The sequence below is a fragment of the Lagopus muta genome, chromosome 6 (assembly GCF_023343835.1).
Source record: "Lagopus muta isolate bLagMut1 chromosome 6, bLagMut1 primary, whole genome shotgun sequence".
Taxonomy (NCBI): domain Eukaryota; kingdom Metazoa; phylum Chordata; class Aves; order Galliformes; family Phasianidae; genus Lagopus; species Lagopus muta.
The window spans coordinates 49,719,265-49,746,692 of NC_064438.1; the positions used below are offsets into that span (position 1 = coordinate 49,719,265).

The window sequence follows — 27,428 nt, forward strand, 5'->3', positions numbered from 1 at the left end:
ATTCAGAGTAGTAACTCTTCTTGTGCTTCTGCTTAGTTGCCAATAGAGTATTGTCTTCTCAGATGGTCTTAAGTCAAAACAGAAAGTAGACTTGCTTTTTTTTTATTATTATTTTTTCCCTCCAGTGGAGGCACCAGCTACTGCACTGGCTTGGAAATGTTTTCTTTGTTTTTCTGATATTCAGATGCTACAGTTAATAATAAATTCAAATCTGTTAATTCTGAAGTAACTCCTGGTTTTGCTTTTCTGTTTTGCTTAAATGGACATCATAAATGCAACTCCCATCAACAATTAAATGTTACACTGGAAAAGCATAAGCATAGCAATTGACTAGAGAAATAATGTCATTTTGTCTACTTCTTTGGTACTCTGTGAGCTGTTAAAGGAAAGAAGACGACAATGTGATAACAAAATGCATTAGCCTGATAGTAGCAGTACATGACAGGCCTAGACTGGCTTCCTGCTGTGCTGAGTAGGTTGTCTGATAAGCAGCATGGTGTGAATACAGTGCAGACAGTGAGAACCATACTTACATTACGTGTAGTTATAAGGTGTTTGCATATTTCCCATTTTACTGTATTATGCTGAATCTCTCTTACTCCCTTACATTTCAGTGATTATTTTATATTTACGTAGCTTTTATAGTTTGACCAAGAGTGATCATTCTCACTTGTATTCTTGTGTGTTTTTAAGTAAAGTACTGCCATCATGAGAAGCCTCTTTACTCAGAGGTGTTGTTACTGAAAAGCATGTGTACCCAAGGGATGGAGTGCTTCCCTTGTGAGAACAGGCAGAGAGAGCTAAAGCTGTTCAGAAAAAAATATTCTGGGGAGATCTGATAGCAGCCTAGGTATCTAATGAGGGGCTGTAAGAAAGAAAGGGACAGGCTTTGTAGCGGCGTCTGTTGTGATACAGAGAGAAATGGTTTTAAACTGAAAGAGAGGAGATTTAGATTTGGTATAAGGAAGAAATTTTTTTTACAATAAGAGTGGTGAGGCACTGGCACAGGTTGCCCAGAGAGGCAGTGGATGCCCCATCCCTGGAGACATTCAAGGTCAGGCTGGATGGGGCTCTGAGCACCTGATGGAGCTGTGGGTGTCCCTGTTCAGTGCAGGGGGTTGGGCTGCATAGCCTTTAAAGGACCCTTCCAACTCAAATGATTCTATGACTCTTACTGAGTTTTGGAAGTACATCTGCCTTCATATTATTTGAGTATATACTTGCAAGGTTTGGTACATTAGTAATTGTGCAATTACTCAGCATTAGTTGGCAGAAATGTAAAAATGTATATATTTGGAGAAAATTATTTACACTGTTTATTCTTGCATATGCAAAGGTGAAACTGTAGTTAGATTATGAATGCTATTGTCTCAGATTTTTCTTTTGGTGGGGAATTGATAATAGACAAAGAAAGATGTTTAAAAATATCTTCTATCTTAGTAGACAAAAACAGTCAATATTAGATATGTATTGTACAGCTGGTTTTCAATATGTAACCAACATGCTCATGGGTTTCTTGCAGTCAATTTACTAATATAGGGGCAATGCAGTATCTGCAGGTATGTTTTTGAGTCTGAAATAGTCCATGCCTTTTGAGGAACATAAAACTCTATTTAGTTTCAGAAATCTATCATTTTTATTTATTTATTGACCTAGATTTTTTAAAATTCAGATACTAGAGAAATGCTAATGGTTTTATTTTTTTATGGTCTGAGTGTCATCTCATTGTACTGCAGTCATGAGAATTAGAAGCTTAATGAGACTGAACATTTGAGTGACAGGCTCCTTTTGATTTGAGATTTGTCACCCAGAGGTTGAGTTCATCTCTAGCTTCAGTAGCCTAAATTTTTTTTTAATTGTAATAATGACTGAAACAGGCCTCAGTGACTTGAATTGAAAATGGAGATAGAGGGAGGGTACTGAGAAAAAAGGTATGCAAATGGAAACAAAAATAATTTTACCAGAGTACTTCATAGAATCCCATGACCTGTAGGGTAGGAAATCCCCGTTGTTGAATGCAGACTCTTTAGTTAACAATGTTAGGTCACCCCCTTTTTTCCTTTCTTTTTTTTTTTTCCTTTTTTTTTTTTTCCTTTCCTTTTTTTTTTTTCCTTTCTTTTTTTTTTTCCTTCCTTTTTTTTTTTTTCCTTCCTTTCTTTTTTTTTCCTTCCTTTCTTTTTTTTTTCCTTCCTTTCTTTCAATGGCATTTGTCTAGCCTGCACTGTTGTTAGGAGACTTAACTTATTAATTTCTCTTGTTTAAACCATATGTAAAATTTTTCTTGCCACAAATCTACCTTTTCCTATAATTTCTGGCAGACAAAGCTGCTGCACTATAAAACAAACCAGTAGCTTGAAATCATTCTGACATATGTTTTTCTATGTTCTATTACTTGAAAGTGCTTCTATAAAATTCATAGTTAGATAATAGTGTTAAGATATAGATCTAGAAGGACGATATTTCTTGTTGCCTTGGGTCTTCACTACTGCTGTGTTCCTGCCAAGGCAATCTGAATTTCAGTTGTTCACTAATCTGAAATATAGCTGAACTGACTGAGCCAGCCACTAGGGAAGACATGTGGCCTTGTCACATTGCTCCTTTGTTGCTATGCTGGAGCCAGATGTGTCCCTGCTTCTTACCATCAGAGTACTGTTGCTCTGAGGTGTTTTCCATCTGTGCTAGCACTGCCTCTGTTCAGGTGACTGTACTGGTAGGGAGGAACTGAACCTCCTGCCACACTTTAAGAGGCTATCCCATCTGTCTAGTTGAGAAACTACTTGGTCTTTCTTGCTTATCAGAGGGATTGCAAGATTGACGTGCTCCAGAATGGCATGTTTGGTGTGTTTGGATTTTTTTTTTTTTTTAAAGTGAGTTGGAATATGTTCTCAGATGCTCACAGATTTGGCTGAGACTTGAACCAAGACCTTTCACGTCTCTGAACTTTGGTCTCCTCTACTTCTTGATTTTGTTTCAAAGATAAACATTGCTATTAGGCAAAAATGGCATGCTACATGTGCTTCTGTTTCAAGCGAGCTTATAAATCTAAATCTCTGGTTCCTTTGCTTTTTTTTCTTAAGCACTAGATATGAAACGGTTTGTTTCAGGTTGAATGGGACATTTCCTTGACATGAAACAATTATTTTTTTCCAGATTTTCATTTTGCTGAGAAAAACTGAGGAAATATGTAAATTCAATTAGGTCTGGTTTTCTTCCCTCTGAATGGTGATAGGGTTTGACAGCTATACTAAAGAATCTGTCTAGGTTCAGATGAAAATGCCTGTCTAGCAGTATGATGAATTTCAACATACCTTTGAACTTCGGGTTTGTAGCAGTGAGAGTTGGTATCAGATATTTGGGAATAAAATTTAGAAAAGTATTGGAAGGGTAGTATCCATATGTGGGAAGAAAAGGTTATCTGAATGTAAAAGAAATATTTCTGAAGAGCTTTTCCGTGTGCTGTATACTCTTACTAAATGGATATCTGCTGTAGTTCTGTTCACTGTCAAAGCTGACCATTTTTGTGAGTAATTCTTGAGGAAGAAAGCCTGGCTTTATTATAGTCACATTGTTTCATCTCTTATTATCTTTTCACTCAAAAACAAGTGGATTTCCTCTCCATAGGAAAAATAAGAAAATTCTTATTTTAATGTTAATTATATTATCAAAAGCAAAAATGGATGTTTCAGCATTGCAGTTCTGTAACTCTCTACACAATTGGGATAAACACTGAAAAAAAACTGTTTTTGAATTACTGTAGGATACTTTTCTTTGCAGCTAAGTCCTCATTCCTTACAGAGTATGAGTTGATCTGTGGTTTGTTTGCTTTTTTTCTCTGTAGAAACATGAAGATACAGACTGCCCGTGTGTCATGGTTTCATGTCCTCATAAATGCAGTGTTAAAACACTCATGAGGAGCGAGGTAAGAAGTCTTGCCCAGTGTTGTGCTGAAAAATGGAATGCTTTTTTTTTTTTTTTTAGTAAGATCTCGCAAGAATTTTGCCAGAAGCCACTTCCTTTATTAAAATGTGAGATCTAAAGAAAAGCTTTTTCTACCACACAGTTAAGTGTGATAACACTCAAGTATCTTTAATGATTTATTAAAAAATGATTTAAAAAAAAAATAATTTATTAGCTTTGTGTCTGTATTATAAACTTTGCTTGCCCAAGATCAGCGCATGTCTTTCCTGCTTTCTTTTCTAACATCCCTACCCCGATGTAAAGCATTTGTTGATCACAGTAGATCAGCATCTTGGGGCAGTGGTAGCAAGGGTGTTAAAATAGAGTGAGTGAGTGAAATTTTAGTGCATGTTGACAAGAGTTAGTAAAGACTAGAAAAATGTAAGTGAATTGCTAATATGAATTATTTCATGGAAAAAAAATAAGGTTAAGATTATTAAATTTGGGGAAAAAATAACTGACACTTGGGGAATTAGTGTAACATAGAGGGTAATACAACACTCCTACAACCACATGCAAAAATGCATTAACATTTCTCTTAGCATGTAGAAACTTATTAATATGTAGAAACTTAATCCAATCTATGCATCACTGCAAAACAAAAAGAAGCACGCATCTTTGAACAGAACCACGTTCTTGTTTATACGTAGCTTCTGTCAGAGTTGATAAATGTTATTTTTTTTTCCTCAAAAAAGAGCTTGCTTAGGATGGAAAGAGCTTATTTAAGTTTTCAGCACTCTGTAAACCTCATTTAAGGAAAGATGAGTTTCTGATCTGAGGATGAACATTCCTCTTTCCAATTATACTTGTTTCCTCAGTTAGATTCTTCTATTTTTTTTTTTTTTTCCTTTTTTTCTGGTTATACTTGTAAATTATTAATCATATCACAATACCCGAGGAGCACAAGGCACTTCCCAAACATAGGGGCAGTCTTTTTCCCCTGAATAATGAAATATAATATGTATGATAGGTTCTGTACCTATTAATTGAAAATAAGCTGCCATGAAAAGAGAAAGTATATATTCTGGGTCAGTTTTATCAGGGACTTTCTTTGTTGAATGCTCCTCAGTTTAGATCCCAGTTCTGGAGGACTTATGAATATTGTTAAATCTCTATTTGAGCAGTGAACACTGCAAAAAGGTGTACAGGACTGAAAAAAAAAAAAAAAGTCTCATTAAAGCCTGGATCAATACACCATACAAATCACACTTCTGTGCACATATAGCCATAAATAAGTTCTGAAATCATTGGTAGAATTAGAGTTTTAAACAGTTGGCATGCCTTGCATCATCTGTTGTTACTTGTTGCTTAATTCTTTTCTGGTACTGTTTATATCATAGCTGCATGGTTAGGGACAAAGACTCTAATGCCGAAAATGGGAAAATGCCTGCCTAACAGTTTGAGAAAATCCCATAGTGCACAAAAAGTGAATGTCTTACTGTAGAATAAATGGCAATTTTTCATGTTCAGTTTGTAACTCTTTGGCAGACTTCTAGTTTGGCGAAGTTAAAAATGTGGCATTCTAGTAAAACCTTTTTACCACGTCTCATTTGGTCTGATTTTTTTCTGAACCATGTGTTTCTTTTGAAACTCTACCATGCATTTCTACGGATAGTGTTTAGATCATATAGGCGTGCGTCAGAGATGAGTGACTGACTACATCTTGGTGTTAGATTGCAAACTCTGTCCTGTGCGTTCCAGACCTCAATGTTCAAAGCAGAATAGGTTCACCCCTTCTTTCCTTGAAGGTGGATGAGCTGGGCATATGGGACTTACTGTGTGGGAATTTTGTGTGAGGTCCTGAAAGCCGAGAGAGCGATGCCAGCTAAGGAGCTAGTTTCTAGCTCCTGTCTGCTTTGTGGGAAATACAAACTGCAGATTCTTTTTGAAGAGAGGGGCTTTGTTGTTCTATTGTTTCCAAAATGGCTCTTTGCTCCATCTTTTGGGCAGTTTGCATCCAGCTGCTGCCCTCTGTGCTGCGATGGCTGCTGTCTGTATATATGTATATGCTTCTGTGAATTGGTTTATTTGAAAATGAAAAGTGGATGTGTTCATCATAATAAAAAGAATGCTGGAATAAATCTCAATCTGAAAAATGCAGGCATTTTACTAATCGTTTTAAATCCCTTATACTGCATTTTTAGAAGTTGTTTAACTGTACTTATTACAAAGCTCTTTGTCTGTTTCATGCAGTGCTTGTTTAGTCTTTTTTTGTGTAATTTAACTGTTAAATTTTGGCACTGAGAATTGCATGTTCTGTTTTCAAAATCTGGTTCCTCATGAAATTAGAATAGAAAAGATGTACTTTGCTACAGTGAAACTGATCTTAAGACTTACCCAGAACACCAGTAAGAATCACTTGGCGAGAAAAGATTAATCATTCTTTAAAAGTCAAATGAAATCATGCAAATAATTGCAGAATGTCTTGTTTGCTTTTTTTTTATTATTTTTTTTATTTTTAAATTGGGCTGCCTATTGAAATAGTCTTTAGTAGAAGTTTCACTGTATACTAAATGTATCACTGTATACTGTATTGGCATGTGCGTGTGGTTTACATATGTGTATATATAGTATTTGCACCTTAGGTCAGACTGGAGAAAATATACACACGTGTATTGTATGTTCTGCAGGTGGCACACTACAAACCTGATAACCTGTGCCCGTTATGTTTTGAGCATTATCATGCAAACGTCTTTTGCCAAAACTCACATTTTTTTCCTATTGCAGTTGAATGCACATTTGTCAGAATGTATTAATGCCCCAAGTACCTGTAGTTTTAAGCGTTATGGCTGCACTTTTCAGGTCAGTATATAACAATTATACTTCCCAATTGATGAAAATCTGCAAGTAGAACTTAACTCTTTGACGTGAAAGTTCTGGACTTCTCTAATCTTGGTTAAGAAAAAGTCATCCAGTTGCACTGAGTGATTAAGTACTAGATGTATGGGTTTTTTTTTTTTTTCATTGAAAAAATAAGCTATGTTAAAAAAACAAAAACAAAAACAAAACATCACTTTCATGCAGTGGTTTGGGAGTTCATTTGTTAGGCACATCTTGTTGAAACAGGGAGATTATACATTTCAAGAACTCCATAACAGAGTAATATCCAGGTAACTTATGTTCTTTAGCAAAAAAAAAACCTACTAACTTCATATGTTTATATAAAAGTATTTATTTTTTTGAGCTAAGTACAGTTATATTTTCTTTCATTTGTGTGTTAATATTTTTATTAAAATTAAACATAGATTAGTGCACATAAAACATCTCTTCTAATGTGCATTCCTATGTCTGTGTGCACATACATGTATAATTGAAACATAGCATGAAATCTAGTTTAAAAGAAAAAACGTTTTAATGCTGGCACTCCCTGCAATATTTTAAAAAACAAAAGGAAGTCCAACACTGGAGTTGAGTTTCAGTATTAGCATTCCAGTCTCTTAAAATATTCTGCTCGCTATACCATGTATCTTGTATCATGAAGGGATTATGAAGGACATTTCAGAAACTGCTGACAGGAAAAAATTGAGTTTATCAGATAGTGTCATTCATTTGTTAGTTCATAATAATTTAAAGAGACAAGAGCTGTAAGTAGCAACACTTCTCCATAAACTGCTTCCTGCAGGTATTTCCAGTTTTTTAAAATAATGAGCATTCATCATTTTCAGTGTTGACAGTAATGCTCTTAATGGTAGAACTGATCAGTGCAATGACCCTACCCACTGTTATGTCGTATGTATTGCCATTCATTTTATGTATGTATATGTGTGCATATATGTACATATATCCACATATATATTTTTAGTATTTTATATAGAGTGCATACCTTGAGGATCATTGGAACCTTTTTGGTCTCTTTGCAACTTAACTGCAATGAAAACTAATATACTCTGCGTTGCAAAGTACTTAATGAAGTAGGTGTAATGCCACACAATACAAATAAAATGATATGGTCTGCATCTTATGTACTCTGTATATGATCTATGTGTGTTCTGTAAACTTTTTATATAGTGATTATTTGTAACAGCACTTATAGGTTGTGCAGAGGCAGCACATCTGAATATCGTAGAGCAATCGTTTTAGGGTGACAAAGTAGTCATGGTGCTATCTCTCAAAGTAGTTTGTAAAGCTGGCAGTTTCCAGCGATGATAAATTTATCTTAAATATTTGTGTTTTATACTCAACTGACGGGAAATTTGTGCTTATGAAGCTGCTTATGAAATACAACAGGAGTTTAAATTATGGTTTGGGGAATTGGACGTTTTAGATTTTGTACGACTCGAGAGTTTTATTGTGCTTTATTTAGTGTAAAACTATGCAGAAGACTGAAATGCAATTTATTTTGTAAATCTTGTTCATCTTTATTGTCTCTGACATATCAAGTTCATTGGATGGAGATATATGGCAGTTGTATAAAACACTTGCTCTACTAAATGTATTCCTGACTTTTGTAAATTCTCAAGTAGATTTCCCTTCTCCCTACTGTTCTGCAACATGCATCCGTGAACCAAAATACGTACTGTTGGTTCGATGTCTTGATGTACTCTTTCTTTGTAGGTTTAAAAGAAGTGGAATTGGCTAAAATGTATAAATTCTTTGTTGTCACAGGGAACAAACCAACAAATTAAAGCACATGAAGCCAGCTCAGCAGTGCAGCATGTTAACTTATTGAAAGAGTGGAGCAATGCTCTAGAAAATAAGGTATATCTTCTACTCACTTCTAATTTTCATTGATTTCTTTAAATCATATAAAAGTACTAGAAGAAGCACTTTTTTTTCTGTTTAACAGCTGTTCAACAGCACAGCTGAAGCAATAGTAAGCTCCAAAAGTATTCAAGCCACATAGCATAACTGTACCTTTGTTATAAAATGCTATGAGAACCTTGGCTTTGCAACTCCATATACAATTTTCCTCATTGCTATCTTAGTAATTAAAACACTCTGTTCACATAGATAAACTGTCCAATATTAAATTTCCTCCCTGAGTTATCTCCTTCAAAAGAGAGGGTTCAGAAAGATATGGCAGTACTATGAGCTGTATTTCTGCTACCTCAGTATTTTTCAAGGAATTACATTATCAGAAATACCAGGTAATAAAGCAGTTGTTTATTTCATTTGTTTTTGCACTTGCTCTCCAAACTTAATGACCTGCAAAGGTTAATTAAATCATTGTAGCTCAGTTAAATTACTGTGAATCTTGCCATGACAGTTTCTGCTTTAGTGCTGGATCAGAGTGAAGTTTTCATTGTAGTGCATCCTTTTGGCATTACTTGTTTTTAGAATGTAGGGTATTTGGAAATTGCTGGAAATCTCACCAGTAATAGCTCTGATCTTGTTAATAGTTTAAATGAATTAAAGTTGATTTGGAGAGCAGATGGTTACATCTTTGATATTAAAATAGAGAATTTCAGAAGAAGTCACTGGTTTCTTGCATTTTTGAAAAAGGTTAATGGTATACATAACCATTAAAATAATGCTTTTTATTTTTATTATTTTTTCTCTCTACGGTGGTGGTAGGGATCCCAGAATTACTAGAACCCTTCTGCAATTGCAGGCACAAGAATCAGAAGGCCTTGAGATTTCTCTCGTGATTTAAATGAGAATAATGATTCCAGTGTTAGCTCAGTGGCCATTGTGTATGTGTGGTTTCTGACTTCTGATATCCTGCAGCAGACTGCAAACAGGGATTCAGCAAGCTTTGTCTAGAAAGTGCATTCTGCTCTTGGTCTAAGACAGTGGTCTCTCATGTAAGAGTTTCCAACAGGACCCTGCAGCCACAGAACGTGTAGTTTTAAAGCAGAAGTTAACAGAAACAGTGAAATGTAATTCTATCCCTGGTATACTAGTGCACGGTCTGCTTTTTATTCTGAAGTCCCATAAGGAAATTGTTGAGCTTGGGAGAGGTCTAATGTAGTTTTTTTTCCACATACAATTTTTACTGCATCAGTAAATTTTAGTTTGATCAATATCAATGCTTCAGTTTGCTTTTGCACTCGAGCTTTTTTTTTAAATATAGGAACTACATGAGGTTTAGTTTTATCAGATACAAATTCATATCTTTAGTTCTTTTTTCCCTTAGTTTGATTAAAATTACACCACTTGTTTTACATCATTGGAGGAAAAAAAAAGAAAATAAAAAAAAAAAATGGAAAGTGTTCCCTGTGACTTCCAGAATAGATTGGTTTTTGCCTTTTGCCTTGAGAGGTGCTTCAGCATTTAAAAAGTGCCCAGCAGTTTGATCTCTTCTACAGCTAAGACTGTATACACTTGACTATAGTTGTTAATGTCTTCTTTTTCAACAAAACCAAAAGATTTTCAGTTTACTTATCATTGTGGGGTTTTTTGTTGTTGTTCTTTTTTTTTTTTTTTTTTTTTTTTTTTTGGGCTTTTTCACTTCCTGCTTTGTAGACTTCTTCCTATTCATAATAAAGAGTTGAATCACTGGAAATCCCAAGACAGTGCCAACTTACCAGAATAACCACATATCATATATCTGTGAGTTTTCTAGTGAAGAGTACTAAAATGATTTGTAACTTCATTGTTCTCCTTGAGGAAAAAAAAAATTGAAAATTGAAAATTGCACTGAAGAAAGACAGCGCAAAGTTAGCTTGGCTGGTGAATATCACAGAAATTGCAGCCCTGTTGAAATCTTGTCCCTGGTTTCTGAGGGTCAGTATTTTGTTAGGGATATTCACTGTGATACATATGGCGGGGGAAGAAGAAATTGCCCAATCCCAGTCACCACCACATTGAGATGCATCCCCAGCAGTGACGTGGGGGCATGCAAGCTGAAAGTCTTCAGAGCTGTAAAGGTTGTGCTGAGTTATAAGTTTGGCATTTGAACAGTGTTAGTAGCAAAAAGCAATTAAAAGCTGATCAGATTTAAAATCTTGGATCATAATCCTAGAATCATAGAATCACCAAGGTTGGAAAAGACCTAAAAGATCATCCAGTCCAACCGTTCACCTATTCCCAATAGCTCCCACTAAACCATGTCCCTCAACACAACATCCAGCCTTTTAATGTTGTGGAACAAATTAAAACTTGGTGTTTTGGTCACTGTGATGGGACAGGCTTTGGCCCACAGGTTTTGTGCTCTTGGCACTGGAAACAGATTAATTTCAATTGGTTTTCTGGATTTTAATATAATTTTCTGCCTTTGTCCCTTAAGTTTGTCCCCAGTCTTAAGGAAATGCAGTATAAACTCTTCTTTGTTTTTTAATGTGTGACTTAAAAATGGGACCTGTCTACCCTAATCCAGTTCTTTGTGGTGTAAGAGGATTTCTTCCATTCTTTTTTAGTAAACAATAACCAAAAGAATGGCTTTATTTGGAAAACTGCTGAATAAGAACACACTTTTTCCTCGAGATATTGCAAATACGGCACAATAAAGGAAGTCAGTTGTTGATGCAGTTCATAAATGGATGCTATGTTTCCATTACCCTGTTTTTAATTTAATTACCCTAAATTCCAAAGATTATGCCAAATATAATTAGGAAACTGTATTTACTTAGCATTAAAGACTTTTTATTCGCAAATTACCACCAAACTGCAATTACTGAGTTAGCATTGACAGCTCTGTATGATTAAAGACTGCAAGACATAATTCTGTTTTTCTTATGTTCTGTAAAAGTGCGTGGAAAATTTGAGCACAAGACAAGCCCACATACTATAACTTGTTCAAAAAAGGAAATGTAAAGCTGGTGACACAGAGTGTAACTGCCTGATGACTGGGAGGCCTGGGGAGGAAACAGTGAGAGATGAGGAATGTAAGGATCACAATTGACTAAAGAACGCTGAATCATTGAGGAAAAGGAGGATGTAAAAATTGAAGTGGCAACCCAGCAGATCAGAACTATGTGGGAGGCAGGCATACTAGTTTAAATTTGCACTTACTCTTGGAAATTTTGTTTAGTACCTAGGAATGCATTACTTTAGCCTCAGGATTGTTTCTCTCTCTGTACTGGCAAAATTAGCCTTGTCTCGTTTCTTTTGAACCTCTTCTGCTAAAGTTCCATGTATGGGAATTGTAGTTAGTGTGTTTATATACATATGTGCTATGCTATACTGGAAAGTAGATAAACACATAATATGAAGTATGGTATCTCTCTATTTCTGGACCCCTTTTCAGTGAATGTGCTGAATGCATGTGGACTCTGACAGTCTATTTTGTCCACTTTAGACTAGTATAGTGATCAAAATTACTTATTAAATAGTTTCTTGAGCCTAGGAATGTAGTGACATACAAGTAATCCTGTGGTGTCTGATTAGAGGGCAGTTAAATTCTACATTGGTGTTCACATCAGGGGTAAAAACTTCTGTGTATGTGCTGAGGGAGTTAGATCCTGAGAACACGAAGCATCCAAGTAATTGGTCTTAATGTGGAACGTTTGTCAGAAGATTTTAGTGGGTCGAGAATGGTACTGCTTCCTATCCACATGGAGATCTAACTGTGGAACTAATCAGTATGTGTCCAAATGTTATCCAAATGTTATTTTGGGTTGTTTATTTTCTACATTTTTGTTGCTTACTAGTGTTGCCTAGGGAAAATGAGATTTAAAAAAAATAATAGAAGCAACCCACCACTAGCCTTCTCCAAACCACATTAATGAATGGAGCAGAAAATAGTGTGTATCTGCAGTAACAGAGATATTTAATGTATTACTTTCATCTCCAAGGAGATATAATATATGATATTCTTGTAGCAAGGCTCATGTTTTAAAATCAGAATGAGTCACTAATGAATGAATTCATAAAATGTCAATACAGAGAGAGAATATAATCTGCAGTCTGTCTCTGTAGCTATTGGCTCTCCTAGTAGAAACACTGGGTTTTCCTTCAGATGCATGAATCCTTTCTGTATTCACTTGTCTCAGAAGTTTTCATCACCGTGACATTCTGTGAAGCCAAACCAATCCCATTCAGGCAATTTTTTACTGAAATTTCTACAGATCAGAATAGATAGGAATGGATGGGGAAGATGAATGCTTTCTTAATTAGCAGTGTGTGCAGGGCTCAGGTGGTTTCTTCCAAACTCCAAGCCACAACCAAGTCAGCAGTGGTTGTTGCACTATGAGGCAGTCGTAGTTCCACAACGCGGTTACAACCTAAATAAGATTATGCTTGGATAAGTTCTGTTGCTGTTTCTGTATCCCATCTGTGCTTTTATCATCCCAAATTGCACCAGTACCACTCTGTGGAAGTGGAGAAGTAGCTATCCAATAGCTAGTTTTGTTCATCTTTGTTTACTTTTTGTTGTTGTTCTGTTTGTTCATTTATTTATCTATTTATTTATTTTAAACACGTAGAGAGAGGTTTCCTTAGGGTCTCATTTCTTTCATGGATGTAAGGTAGTTTACAACAAATGAAGTTATAGGTATTTTTAATAAACTCTGGCAGGAGTAATTGTAGAATTTTTTCCAGGTGGCCTTGCTCCAGAATGAAAGTTTGGAAAAGAACAAGAGTATACAAACTTTACATAATCAGATTTGTAGCTTTGAAATAGAAATTGAAAGACAGAAGGAAATGCTACGGAATAATGAATCTAAAATACTTCATTTACAGGTAAGAAATTTAGAATCTCCCCATTAAAGCAGAAATGGTAGTAGCTTCTGTACTGTACGTTTACACTTGTGAAGTGAGGTGTTGTAAGTAAAAGGGGGCAGAGTTTAGCTTATTGTAAAGCTTTTCTGATTTTGTTTTATTCTTGTCAGCAGCTGACTTGTGTTTGTTGGAAGAAGATACTTCACTAGAGCACAGCAATTGCCTAGGCTGGGTTAAAATGGAGAGCCCCATTTAAAAAAGGAGAATGATAAAAACAAAGTTACAGATATTATCTGAAGAACAATCGTAACTGCTGTCAAACTAGAGGAAAAGATCAGCATCTTAAAATTGTCATATGCTTAATACATTTAGCTATATTTCTCTCTTTTTTTTGGTATTTTAAAAGCTACTAATTAAGAGTGAAATCAATCTGATGTCGAATTATTCCCAACCTAGCACAATGCATTTTAATACACTTTATAAAAATCAGTATTTTTGTTATCCTTTGAGCTTTCTGAGGAAAATATGTCCGTATATTCCTTTGCCAATAGGTGTGAGCTGCTTTTTCTGTGGTCTGAATCACCTGGCCACAAGCCAGCGTTAAAGTAGAAGTGCTCTGGATGCACAAGCATGATGCTTGGTCCAAGCTGACATACTTTGCAGACCTAGCTTGGAACTCGAATACTGGGAAATTGTTAATGTCCACGATGTGGACTGCAGCTAGGGAAACCTCAGGAGATATTTAACAAGCTTCTGTGAAGGTATTGCCTACACGTTACCCTAGTATATCTTCTGCCACAATATCAGATATGTTTTAGCATCTGCTTTAAAGGAAATTAAATGAAAGTATTTCCTTCACTTACTGTTCACTTTGCATTTGAACTAAAGGTGTTACAATAGTCAAGAAGGGCTTAAGTCTCCAAACTACTGCTTAAGTTCTGCAGCAGTGGGGAGAAATCCTTACAGCACTTAATCTTGCTGTGTTCTGCTCACATAGTAACCAGTCTAGCCTGCCTTAGTCATTGTTGCTTGGTTTGATGATAGTTTGGGATCTGGCTGCATGCTTACAGTTTTTTGTTCTGACACTGGGAAGCTAATCCATGTATGTATTGATATTGCCTATTGAATCTGCCTGGAGGTAAGTTAATTTGTAAGCCTGACATTTGCTGTCTCAATAACCACTGACAAGAAGTAAAATAAAGAAAGCACGATGTAGTTTTTCATGATTCTTGCTGACCGATTGCTGGTTCCAGTAGCTTCAACAAGGGAGGGCATGTGATCAGCTGTTATTTTGTGGAAAGGAGCTTTCACATCCGGTATCTAGTCATTTTTATGAGCATATGAAATCATAATAGTAAGCCAAGCCTTAAGCTGAGTGTGGACATGAAACATGTAAGACAAAAGGCATAACAATCTTATGAATATAAAATCATGTAATAGGTAGTACGTTTCTTCAAAGAAGGGAGGATGCACAGTTTGTTCCTCCAGTCAAAGTTGTACTTGTTACTCCTTTCCTGGTGTGTTCTTTTGCCATTCAGTTTTGCTCTATCACTTGTGTCCATTAGGAACATCTGAGAGAGAACTGCAAATATGGTTTTCTTCAGATTTCCTCATGAAATTTGCTGAATTCTTTTAATAAATAATGATGCTAAAATTCTGAAATAATATATTAAGAATACAAACCAAAAAACCTAGATGAAAAATCAATATCCAGAAGAACCCTGAATAGGTTTTTCGGGGATATTACTCTGGATTAATGATCTGGAGAGGTCAGTTGCAGAAATAAAAAGTTCGCTCAGAAAATTGATATCTACTTGAAAATTTATGAGTACAGTGTGAGACATCTGTGTGCTTTCTAGTGGCATAATTAGAGAGAGTGAAATTCTCCACTTCTGCATTAAATTCAGATTAATACATCAGTATCTCCTAGCATGAGGGAGACTGTGTCCCTATTGGGTAAAATGATGGAGATCCCTCTGCTTTAAAAACAAACATGGAATACAAGCCTATTTGTAATTATTCTGTATCTTTTGAATTTACGTGAAGAGGTGGAGGAGATAAAAGGCTACACATGTCAACCAGAAGCATAAACTGCACATTGGTTGTACATTTACAAAGGCAGAACATTGCGCACATGTTGATGGAGAGAAGTTGGTCCCTGGTGGCAGCTTCTGAAAAACATTCTCCTCAAAGGAAAAGAGCTTACAACTCTTCAGCACCTTTGAAACTTTCCCAGTTTGTCAAAGAATGTGTTTATTTATTTTGTTTAGTACTGTGTTAATGTTAAGAGCGCCCAGTCAGAAAGGAGGGCGTCTCTGTGTGAGGCACTGTATAAATCCTTAAGCATGTAATTGTCCTTGCCTTGGAGAGTTCATGGGTTGTGTGAGTACAGGGAAAATATCAGACTTACACGTCTTGCATTTATTTCTGCTTGTTAACTGTGAACTAGTGACTAAGTCCCGTGGCTCTGGTCTCAAGGTGTTCATTCATGCCATTCCATTGAGTGTTTCCTTTTGTATGTATAGCAAACAGCTGTTTCCTAATTTATTTTCTGGTGGTTGTAAGTCCAAGAGAAAGGATGTGACTGTTGGTAGCTAATGATCATTATGTCCAGGAAAGTTGCTCGATCTGTTTAATGGCACCATAGTCATTGATTTAAGATTCAGGACACAGTTTTCCATGACAAAGTCCTAATTTTGCAAGTGATATGTATGTATATACATAAAAGCTTGTTTTAAAACACCAACATAGAACTAAATGGTTAACTTGAAATATATTGGATTACTTAGTAGGTTTGGGTCACAACAGAATAGAACACTCCAAGACGAACATGATCTTGCTAGCTGGCTTGTCAAATTGACAGCCATCAATTAATCATTACAGACTTTTGATATAACTGAAACCACATGATTAAAAAGCAAATGTTTAAAAGGGGAATTGAAGGTTTTGTGAGGCAAAAGGGTTTTCCCCATCCGTGGGGAACATAGAGTCCACATGGTTAACAAGAATGCAAATGCAAACTAACTTTTTTTCTCGTTTTGTACTCAAACATAATTTTTTTAAAGAAGTGAAAAGTAATTTTTGCACACGCTTGCACTGTATAATAATCAACTGTAAAGTTAGACTTGGAATTTAACTGTAGGTGGTAGCAAAAGTAGTTTCTTGACTCAAATATTTCTGTTACCATTTGAACTTTATAACTGACTATGGGGTTCTGGCTAAAATTCCTGCTAGTCAAAATTAGCCGTGATGAGATTAAGTACTCTGTATTTCTTATGTCAGATTTGAGGTAGACTGGGGGGAGTATTTTGTCCCTTAAAATATACTGAGGTGCTTGCAATATTCCTGTTTTTGGAATACTAGTCTTTTTTATATATATAAATATATATAAATAATATATATAATATCTGTAACATTGTGATGTTTTATCAGTTGTTTTTTTATTTTGTTTTCTTAAAAACAAACAAAAAACCACAAAAACAACTAATGAACTCAGTAAGCAAGCACCTTCAGGACGTGTGGTTTATTGAATTTAGGAAAGGTGGGAATTTCAAAAGGGATTAAGGGAGTTAGCAGTGCTAGTTCTGCTTATGCTGTGTAGAGCTTTTACTCCTAATGATATGGGCACAAACTGACTTAGGCATGGATAACATGGATAGGAGCTTGTAGTTTGCTAATGCCTGTGTCTGCACGTATTCATACTCTGTGTGGAGAGAAAGAGTGCTGATGGCTTTCCTGAGGGGTGAGTTAATTTGCTTTTATCCAGTGATAAAAGCATGCACGCAAGCAGCCACTTGATTCACACCATGGTAAGTTGTGCCCATACTATGTTACTTAAGTACTCTAAAACACCCAACAAATACCAGCCTGTAATACCAGTGTAGAGGCATTTAGAATATTGGTCTTGCATTGAAAAGCTTTTTTAAAAAGTCTTTAGAGAAAGGCACTCTAACAATCCTGCTTTGAAATATTTGTGTTGATAATTCTGATAGTGCTCCAATTTTTTGTTATTTCAATATTTGTAAGTGAAACTTGTTTATATTGGAAATGCATCTTATAATGAATACACAATCTTTGTGTATTCTGCATGAGTTATGTCTTTTTGTTATTTTTTTTCTTGTAACTCTGACTTACTGTTTCATAAAGCGAGTGATAGACAGTCAAGCAGAGAAACTGAAAGAACTGGACAAAGAAATCCGTCCCTTCCGACAGAACTGGGAGGAGGCTGACAGCATGAAGAGCAGTGTAGAATCCCTCCAGAATAGAGTGACTGAGCTGGAAAGTGTTGACAAAACTGCAGGGCAAGGAGCTCGAAATACAAGTAAGTGTAAGCACAATGGACTGAAGTACTTGGCAGTGCTGCAGAAGGAAAAAGGATATCCTTTGAATGCCAGTTTTGTTATCATTTTCCTGTGGAAGCATTCTGATTCTTGTGATTCATACATAGGAAATGATACAGTCACTTCAGTGTTGTGACAATGATTCCAAACTGGTTCTTAAGGCTTAATTCTTTTGTTTTCTTGACCCTTCTCTTGATTACAATATTATAATTATAAACACTTTTTGAGCTGATCTTTGAAAGCCAGTAGCTTTCAGCATCTTCTTTAAATGCATTCTCAGTGTATTGAGACATCATTTTCTATCATTTGTTCTCATCCATGAATAGATTAGCATCAGTATTATCCAGCTGAAATGACCTGCTCTGCTACCTGTTACAGAATTGTATTTGATCCAAAGAATTACTATGAGATGTGCTTGGGCATTAAGGTTGTTGTTATACTTGCTGAATAGTATACATCATATATAAGGGTTTAAATAATAAGGCAAAAGAACTTAACATTTAAATGGATGTGTATAAAACAAACCTGCCTCTCAGTATTGCATGTTGATCAATTTTGTCAGTGTGCAAAGAGTAACACATTACTTCTCATGCTGGGGAAAAGGGACAGCCTTCCTCCCAAGTAAGTGACCATATAAAGCAGAGCTAAGCTTGAATTTTCCATTCTGTTATCGTGTGCTTTAGCCAAGGTAACTACTACACTTCTCAGACAAGCAGAGTGTGAGAAGAATATTTGGAGTAATTGGTGGGTGAAATTCCCTTTGAATTTCAGAACTGTGAGTCCTTCCAAGGCTAATAAGCTACAGATTATGCTACCAAGTATGTTCTCAAAATACAGAAGCCTCTTGCTCACTGGCCAGACAAAATTTTAGATGATTTGAATAGTTTACTCATACTGAATGCATTATTAACACCCACACATGTAACAATCCTAATTAACCTAGTTTCTAGCTGGCAAACTATTGGCAGTGGAAGTTGTTTCAAAGGTGACCATGTGTGGTTTGGTTTTTGGAGAAGATGTTTGTGTATAAACTAACAGTATTGATGATCAATTTTTAAAGTCTTTAGAGAAAAGCCCGTTTTCTTACCCCTCATCCTCTCCATTTTCTAACAGGCATGCTAGAGACACAGCTCAGCAGGCACGACCAGATGCTGAGTGTTCACGACATTCGGCTGGCTGACATGGACCTCCGATTCCAAGTTTTAGAAACTGCTAGTTACAATGGAGTGTTAATTTGGAAGATTCGAGATTATAAACGTCGGAAGCAAGAGGCAGTCATGGGGAAGACTCTGTCCTTGTACAGCCAACCCTTTTACACTGGATACTTTGGCTACAAGATGTGTGCCAGAGTTTACCTTAATGGAGATGGCATGGGCAAGGGGACGCACTTGTCGCTGTTTTTTGTCATAATGCGTGGAGAATATGATGCGTTGCTTCCTTGGCCATTTAAACAGAAAGTGACTCTCATGCTAATGGATCAGGGTCCGTCTCGGCGCCACTTAGGAGATGCTTTCAAGCCAGATCCAAACAGTAGCAGTTTCAAGAAGCCAACTGGAGAAATGAACATTGCGTCTGGCTGCCCAGTCTTTGTGGCTCAAACTGTTCTAGAGAATGGAACGTATATTAAAGATGATACTATTTTTATTAAAGTCATAGTGGATACGTCGGATCTACCAGACCCCTGACATATGGTCGGGGAGGCAGATTAAACAGAAGACAACTCCATTTGGGGGTTTTATATCAGTTTGTCTTCAATCAGAGGTCCTAAAGCTCACAGAACCACCTTGTGGAACAGATGGAAGAGTTTGAAGGCATAACTGCATAGGGTCCAAATGAGAAAGTAGCAACACATTAAGAAATCATACCATGGTGTATTTTTTAATAGAACTAGCAACACTTAAAACTCTGAAGAATCACTTATCCCTCATGAGGATAATGATTACGGTCAGAGAGGATTTCTGTTTTGTTTTGTTTTGTTTTTAACTTATTAATGATCTAGTCCATTGGAGGTGAAAAGACATATACAGTATGTGCTGAATAAATTACTGACTTTTATTTCTTTAAGCTAGAATACAAAAATACATTCACATGTGGGCTAGCTGGAAATTGTCAGCATGTTAAAAGAAGAAATGAAGTAATGTTGCGATTATATTATTTGAAAAAACTGAGGTGCAATCTTGTCTGAAATATAGTATATTGTCTTTTTAAGGCCTCATCTGGTCTCTGTTTTAATAATTACTTTGTAAGAAGATCTTGGAAAAGTATCCATGTCTTCTCAAAAGTATCTGAATCAAAATCATATTTTTATTTAAAGTTCTATTGTTACAGAAAACATTTTATTTTAAAACTGTTGATAGACTGATATTTCTTGGAAGAAAAATAGAAGAAATCAAACACTGGTTATCACTTGTGATAGGAAAAAAAACTATTCAATTCTGTTATTTCTCTTTAGAAATGTAAACCTACAATATATGTCGTAATTAATGACACTATTTCAAAATTAAGGAAAAATCACTCATGGATGCTGTGCATCATTATCAGATTTATAATTGTTTTCACCCTAAAATAGGGCATTTGTTGAACTTTGGAGTTCTAAACGGAATCCTGTACAGTTTTTAAAGTTCTGCCCCATGCTTTCCAATCAAGCTATATATGTTGCAAATTATGCTGTCAGCAGTATATAGTATTTTCAGTATTGGGGAGGAGGATTAGTGCTGAAAAAGCCTATATGTTTGTTCCGTACTAGCAGCCATTGCTTCTTAAGGACAGATCAGCCATGTCTTAATACAGTGATGGTGGCTTGCATGCATACATGTGCCTTAGATGTGCTGTGCTGCTTATAAACCATAGCTTTTTATTCAGATTAATTCTGATATCTGAAATAGTAGTTTAATTGGACTTCAGGCATAATGTTTAGCCTTGACTTCAAAGCCCTTAGGGCACCTCGTGGTGTTCCAAATACAAGCCAAAACCCATTCCTTTGGCTTTGGGAGCTTCTGTGGCTTGGCCGTGGCAGAATCCGCTTTACACAGGTGCCAAAACGTTATGCTCAGTGCTCCTATGGAGCTTGGACTAGGCAGTCTCCATGGCCAGCATGAAGGAGGGCGACATTTTTCCTCTAATGCCTGCGGTCGTAAGGTGGCATCACTTTAAACAGACTCATCCGGGGAACTCTGTGGGGCTGTGAATGTATGTGCTCATGACAGCTTTTCTAACAGGGAATGCACGGCCTTCTTTATTCTAACAGCCTGAACTTTAGTGGAAAGCATTTGCTAGCACTGAAACATGCTGATTGCAACCTGCTGTGTTCATCTGCTTCTATTTAATAGTCTGTGACAAGCAAGTCTAGTGACATAGCCTGACTGTGGTGCTTTTCAAAATCCAGGAACTGCTTAAGTAGAGCAGGCTTGCACTGCTGTGGTAAGCCTGTGTGGGCTCGAAAGAAGATGGTGCATCTTAGTCTTTATAATGTCAGGTTGTATCAGCTTTCTGCTTTTTTGAGGCATAGTCACAATTTTTTTGTCTAAGGTGCAGTTGAGTTCATGCCTTTGTATTTCAGCTTGTCTTTGCTGTTGTCTTTTTTGGCTGTGCCTTCACACACAGTGCCTGCAAGAAGTATTTATGAATATACAGTGCATGCTAAGTGGTCTTCATGGGTTTTCCAGGCACCTGCTAGAATACTGCCTGCTGCTGACCATCACGATCGTCAGTAGCAACTTGTCTTCCTTTTCTTGCCTTCCATTGTCCAGGTACTGTATTCCCTCTATGGTACACAGCTGTCAACAGGTGCAAGCTAAAATATGGAGGCACATGCTAGCATTTAATTTCTAGCACACAAGGAGGACGTTCTGCACAAGAGATAAATATCTATAGATATACCTGCATCTATATCTCTAGATATAATTCAATGGCACTTGCAGTTTTATGCAGGCTGCATAAGCAAACCCATCACTTATGCTTTAGGGCGAAGGTTCGCTCGATTCGTGTCATTTTAATAATTGTGAATGTAGGCAGCTGAGCTTTTGTGTTTGTGCATCACAGAATTTTACTGAAAACAGGATTCCCAAGTGGAAATGTCCAAAGGACTCTCCTCCCATTGCTAATGCATGTCTTGCAAACTTAAATGAAAACGTTTGGCCATCTCAAAACAGTTTATATCCTGTTTCGATCTGGGACTTGGAGGAGATTTCTAGTATAAGCAGGGCCCAGCATATTCTGCAGATTTGTGACTACAGTTTCCAACTCCTGTGACAGAATTGCGCTTTTAAATCCAGGCTCCGAAAGAGGAGGAAAAAAGAGTTTCCAGCCTTTGTGACTGAAAGAGGACTTTGAAAAGTGTATGCTAATAGGGAAGTCTTCCTGAGTGTGCACACAGCCCAAACTAGTAGCTTTAAGAGATCTGAATGTCTCCTCTTAGCGGGATACTGACTCAGAAACTTCAGAGAGAAGTTTAAATATGAACACTGCTAACTATCTTAATGCCGATCACTGTAGCAGAAACATCAGTCACTGTTGTTATTTCACAGATCTCTATGCTGCTTTCCACATCTCCCAAGTGCCAAAAGCACCAGCTGCCAGAATCTTCAGCTTCACTTGGGCAGCTTTTATAATGCAGTAATGTGCTATCGATATAAAAATATTTTTGCATATATGCTTTTTACCACAGTTAATAAAATGGAGGCCTACTGCACTTTTTAAAACTACGTGAAGCTGCCAGAGAATTTCCAGTTTGACAACCCTGCGTACTGTGAAATCCGGGATCTCGCTACACAAACGTACACACCGCCTGCTGTGGGATACCTGAAGCCTTGACTGTAACACTCCTCTTTCCGCAGAACTCACAGGCTGTCTCTGCAGAGTTCTTACTTTGTACATAGAAATCTGTTTCCTCTACTTTCCAGCAAGGAGTATGTAGCATTTTGTGATAACAAGGCCACTGTATATTCTCTAAATTGAAAAGAAAAGATACCTGGTGCTTTACTCAACACTTAAAATTATTTCGATTTTTCTTCCATCGTTTAGATGCCCTTTATGGTTTTTTAAAAAATTCGTATTTCTGACCCAGATATCCGAGGTTTTCAGGGTCAGTCTATTCTCAATAATTAATGGAGAAATGCTCTGCCCCCAGATGTTCCCTGGAGTCCCTGGCTAACCCATGCGGTATGCCACTGTCACAAGGGGTTCCAAAGTATTTGTACTACTGCAAACAGCATTTCTTCAACAGTCTTCTTTTCCCTCCGCTTAGTAGATCTTAGCAGCGCACAACTGAAGTCTCTAGCTGGTATTCTTTCTTAATGATGACACTCCAAGTGATGTACAAGCCTCTTTCATTTCCAGCTTTCTGAAGGGAGATGCCAGTGTGTGAGAATCTGGATGTTGCCCTTTTTGTGCGCCATTCAGCACAGCGAGTGTGCATCTGTTACTTAGAAAGTCTCGAATTCTAAACAGGATGAAACTATTCCAGTTTTAAGGCCAACTGTGATTATTATGATTGACAATGTCTGCGTTACTCCTCTGATCTAATTAAAGGGGTCTTGTTTCAGTTACTGTCTACATGATACACCTTCAACTGCTGACAACGATATGCAGTGTTGATTTCAGCCTCGTACTGTAAATGTTCTTCACAGAGAGAATGTGCAATAGGAAGATAGGAAGGGTGGCATAATTTTGATGGATAAAAAAATGTTGTGGGTAACACGCTCGCATTCTAATAAGTATGAAATATGGTTTATTACCTTTTCCAATGGATTAACCCGCTTAGAAAAGTTGAAGATACATGCCTGTTTTTGTGCCTGGTGAATTTCTCAAATGCAGAGATAGTAGCGATTTTTGTTAGCTGCGGTTTAAGTGTTGAACCCATGAGTGTCAGGTTGTGATTGTATTGCTCGTGTTTCTCAGCTTGCCACAATTTTGACTCATTGAGTTGGAGTATAAAAGGTACCACCTATTTGTATCTGTATTCCATCCCGTGGGTCAGGCATTTCACCAACAATGCAAGGTTTCTGTTATTTTTGTTCTGTTTTCAAAACACTGGTGCTGTTTAGAGAAGCGTTTAGGGAGTGATAAGAAAAACTGCCTGAACCACAGAAGAGTGAGAAGCGTTACTGCAGTATTGATGCCTTGTTATGATTTAACTATGCAAATATACAAATAGGTGAGAGGGAAAAATTCTTGGGTTGCATACCTGATCTCATAGTCTTTGCTCTTTAAAGTACTCATTAGTTTGTAGGTACATACATATGCAAACAGACATGCTTGCACACATATATGCAAAGTCTTTTTGTTTTTAATGTAGAAGTGATGAAACAAAACCCTTTCCCCTCAAGTTCTACCTGATCAAGTGGTGCAAATATAACTTGCTCCTGCTGGAGGAGGATCTGGGCTAAGGGAGAACTTTGGATTCCCATCGTTCATGTCTGAAGTCTTGTGTATAGCAAACAAGCCACTTACTGACTGGGAAAATGAGCAAATTGTGTAGCCTTTCTGGAGACCTTGGAATGTCACTTATGACATGTCCTTCCTTGCACTCAGCTACTTAGGAGATTTGTGCATTTGAAACAAACATAAGGATGGGCAGCTTGTTAAAGGCAAATTCACTCTTTTTAAAAAAAATAAAAAAATAGAAAACAGCTGGACCCCTTCTTAGAATTCCTATCCCATTCAGTCAATGCCTCTATGTTCTGATTGACCTAGAAATCATAGCTACTGCAAAAAAAAAGATCAATTTTGGAATTCAGTCTGAGAGTAGCTTTTTGTGCTGTGTACAGGGCAGTAAGCGCTCTGTATCTGCAAACGTTTTCTTGTAGCAAGTACTATTCCTCTTCTGGAAAAAGGAAATTGAGGCTGAGACATGAAGTGATTTGCCCAGAGTTGCGTAAGGAATCTCCTGGAGCTGAGGCTAAGGGAAAGGATCCAGTTCTGTAGTGTCATCTTCCAATCACTAGGCTCTACTCTTAATACATTTGCCTTTTAAAGGAACTGAAAACGAGTTGACATACCTTAAAGGCCCACATCAAGACAGTAAGGGCTAGAATACAAGCTGTCGTGATTTGGGGTTGTACATGGATGGCAGCCTTTGTGTTGCTACCAACATGGCTGTGCTTTGCCCAGCCTGTGGAGTGGAAGGCCAGCACAACGTGCTGGTGTGAATAATTGCAGCAAATGTGTATCCTGCTCTCTTTGTTCAAAAATACCAACAAAGTCTCTTGATTCTCTTCTCAACAGGAGGGTGAATGATACCATTTTGCAGTGGATTAATCTTGGTTCTGCTAGCCTGTAGTGTGGCTGACCATTTCTTTCTTGAGGTTTGTTTTCTCTCCTTTTCTTTAAACTGAAATCCAGAGGGCTTACTTGTTCTTTCCTGCCTCTTAATCCAGGCCTTTCTGAGAAGCACCAGATAATGAAGGTTGTGGAAAACTGTGGAATGCCAATTCAGGGACATCTTCTTGAGATTTAGAAGAGTAGAGATACACGAGACGTAAAGGATCTGACTATTCCTATTTCCCTTCTAATTTATGGGCAAGACTGCAGCTTCTGTCTTCCATTTCACGATCTCAGTGTAGATATTAGGCTGTGTTTATTTGTGTTATTTTTTTTTCTCTCCAAGTTAGGATTAGTTCCTTAGGGTTCAAACGAGTTCTAAATTTCACAGAGGAGCACCTGAACCAAAATCCTGGATCCGAACACCCCAGACTTGATGTGACATTCATATCTGGATCCCAACTCTGTGGCTTACTAACCTACCCATTCAGGGTTTGTTGTCTCTGTGTGGTGTTTGTGTTTTTGGTCCTTTGGAACTAAGCTTTTAATTTGGTTGCCAGTTCTGCAAGGACTTTTTAACTTCTTAGCGATGCCGGTGTTCACACGCTCCATTGCTGGCAGTGTGAGGCGTAGTGATAAAATTTGACTCTGTCTAAGGGTTACTGAGATAAACCAGCATTATCATTCGTAAGGGTCATTTTCTTGCATAGTGTTCTGAGCTTTGGATTTGAAAATAGCTCACGTCTGAAAGGACACATCTTCCAACTATGACCTGCGTCACTGGCAGAGAGTTGTATAATCTGTACTTGTGGAATGGGAAGGTACCAGCTTCCATTGTCGCTGATGCGCCATGTGATCCACCTACCTTTTGGTTCTCTTATAGCCGATGTTTGGTTGATGTATTTTTTCAGTTTTATAGGAAAAAAAAAAAACAAAACGGGGAAGTTCCGGATTTTTTCTACAAGCTGTAAAACTCCAATGATTTAGTGGTGACTATAGAGCTGTGAAAAACACCCCATTGTGAGGTGATGGGCTGAAATTGGGTCCATATCTCTTAGACAAGGAGGATAACCTTTAAGATGCGTGGAACAACGTAATAATTGGGAAAACTAAAGCTGACATTTGTTTCCAAGAAATTCTGTAAGAAATATCTATGGGAAAGACATCAGTGATCAAGAATAATGTACAAATTATCGTGTTTAAGACTTGTGTAACCATTTCTTTAATCTCATACTCTTCAGTGAACGGTACACTTGTGTTCAGTTTTATGATCAAAAACAAAGACCAAAGAAGGCCAACCTCATTTGATTGTGTATATTCTGCCTGTCTTAACTATCAATAGCTGTAAGGATACAGTGCAAGTGATCTGGTAACCAGTGATTCTTGTCCTTTTCATTTAGGGGGGAAAAACAATTTTAAAATGTATAATTTATTGCTCAGCAATAACCATGTTGTTAAAATAATAATAATAATAATAATAATAATAATAATAAACTACAACAACAAAAAAAGAGAATTAGCAACATGTCTTAATTTCCCAATAGCATTATTATATGTTGTATTTCAGTTTACTGTATATTGTGTTTTTGTATTTATTTGTGTTTGGAGGTCTTGCTATGTCTTTTTGTGTTCAAATGCTAATAAACAAGGACAGTGTGTAAGAGTATAGAATGCAAAACTCTGAAATGCTAAACTGTGTTACTAAAGGAAAAATAAATCTAAGTAGGAAATCATTTTTAAAAAAAACCCTAGTGTGTTGAATTTGAATGATTGCTGCTGCCTTGCAAACAGGGTAAGGATGCATCACTTCTGTGTTCCCACAGACAGCACGGCTGTTCAGTGCTTTACACCTGACAGGCCTTTATCACGACACATTTCTTCCTCTTCTGAGGAAATCTGCTATAAATGTTATCAGAGCCCTACTTTGCATGCAGTAACTTGGTTAGAACAAGCCAGGCAATGGTGTTCATCCTGCTGTCACCATCGAGAGTGCTCAGGTAAGCAGAGTAGAAATAATTGAAATGCTTTTTCATGCACTTGTTTCACTGCTTTTTCCAAAGAGGCAGCTAAAGGAGAGGTGCTGCGGTTTCGATGTCTAAAGTGGAGATTGTTGTTGTTGTTATTCTCCAGTGTCGTTTGTGCATCTTTCTTTCCTCTGCTCGGAAATGTATTTCAGGGCTGTGTGCACGTGTGAGAAGTGATGTATCGCAGTGCAGTCTGTATCATTCCATGGGGTTTGGGAGGGGCCAAAGCTGTGCCATTTCCAGCACATTCCACGCTCGGCGCTGTGAAGACAGCTTCACAGGAGCAGTGCACAGAGCGTCTTGTCTT

At 37.1% G+C, this 27,428-nt stretch overlaps 1 protein-coding gene across 10 annotated transcripts in view; it reads left to right on the forward strand.

Moving 5' to 3' along the window:
- Positions 1 to 26,581, forward strand: part of TRAF3 (TNF receptor associated factor 3) — a 69,499-nt gene extending 42,918 nt beyond the window's left edge. For 8 of the 10 annotated variants that reach the window (XM_048947899.1, XM_048947893.1, XM_048947895.1 and 5 more), the window contains 6 exons: positions 3,839 to 3,919; positions 6,685 to 6,759; positions 8,563 to 8,655; positions 13,378 to 13,518; positions 17,644 to 17,818; positions 18,951 to 26,581. In XM_048947899.1, the coding sequence (XP_048803856.1) occupies positions 3,839 to 3,919; positions 6,685 to 6,759; positions 8,563 to 8,655; positions 13,378 to 13,518; positions 17,644 to 17,818; positions 18,951 to 19,522 (1,137 nt within the window). In that variant the 3' untranslated portion in view covers positions 19,523 to 26,581. The remainder of the gene's footprint in view (positions 1 to 3,838; positions 3,920 to 6,684; positions 6,760 to 8,562; positions 8,656 to 13,377; positions 13,519 to 17,643; positions 17,819 to 18,950) is intronic. The other 2 variants (XM_048947901.1, XM_048947902.1) reach the window with 2 other exon arrangements.
- Positions 26,582 to 27,428: the final 847 nt, after the last annotated feature.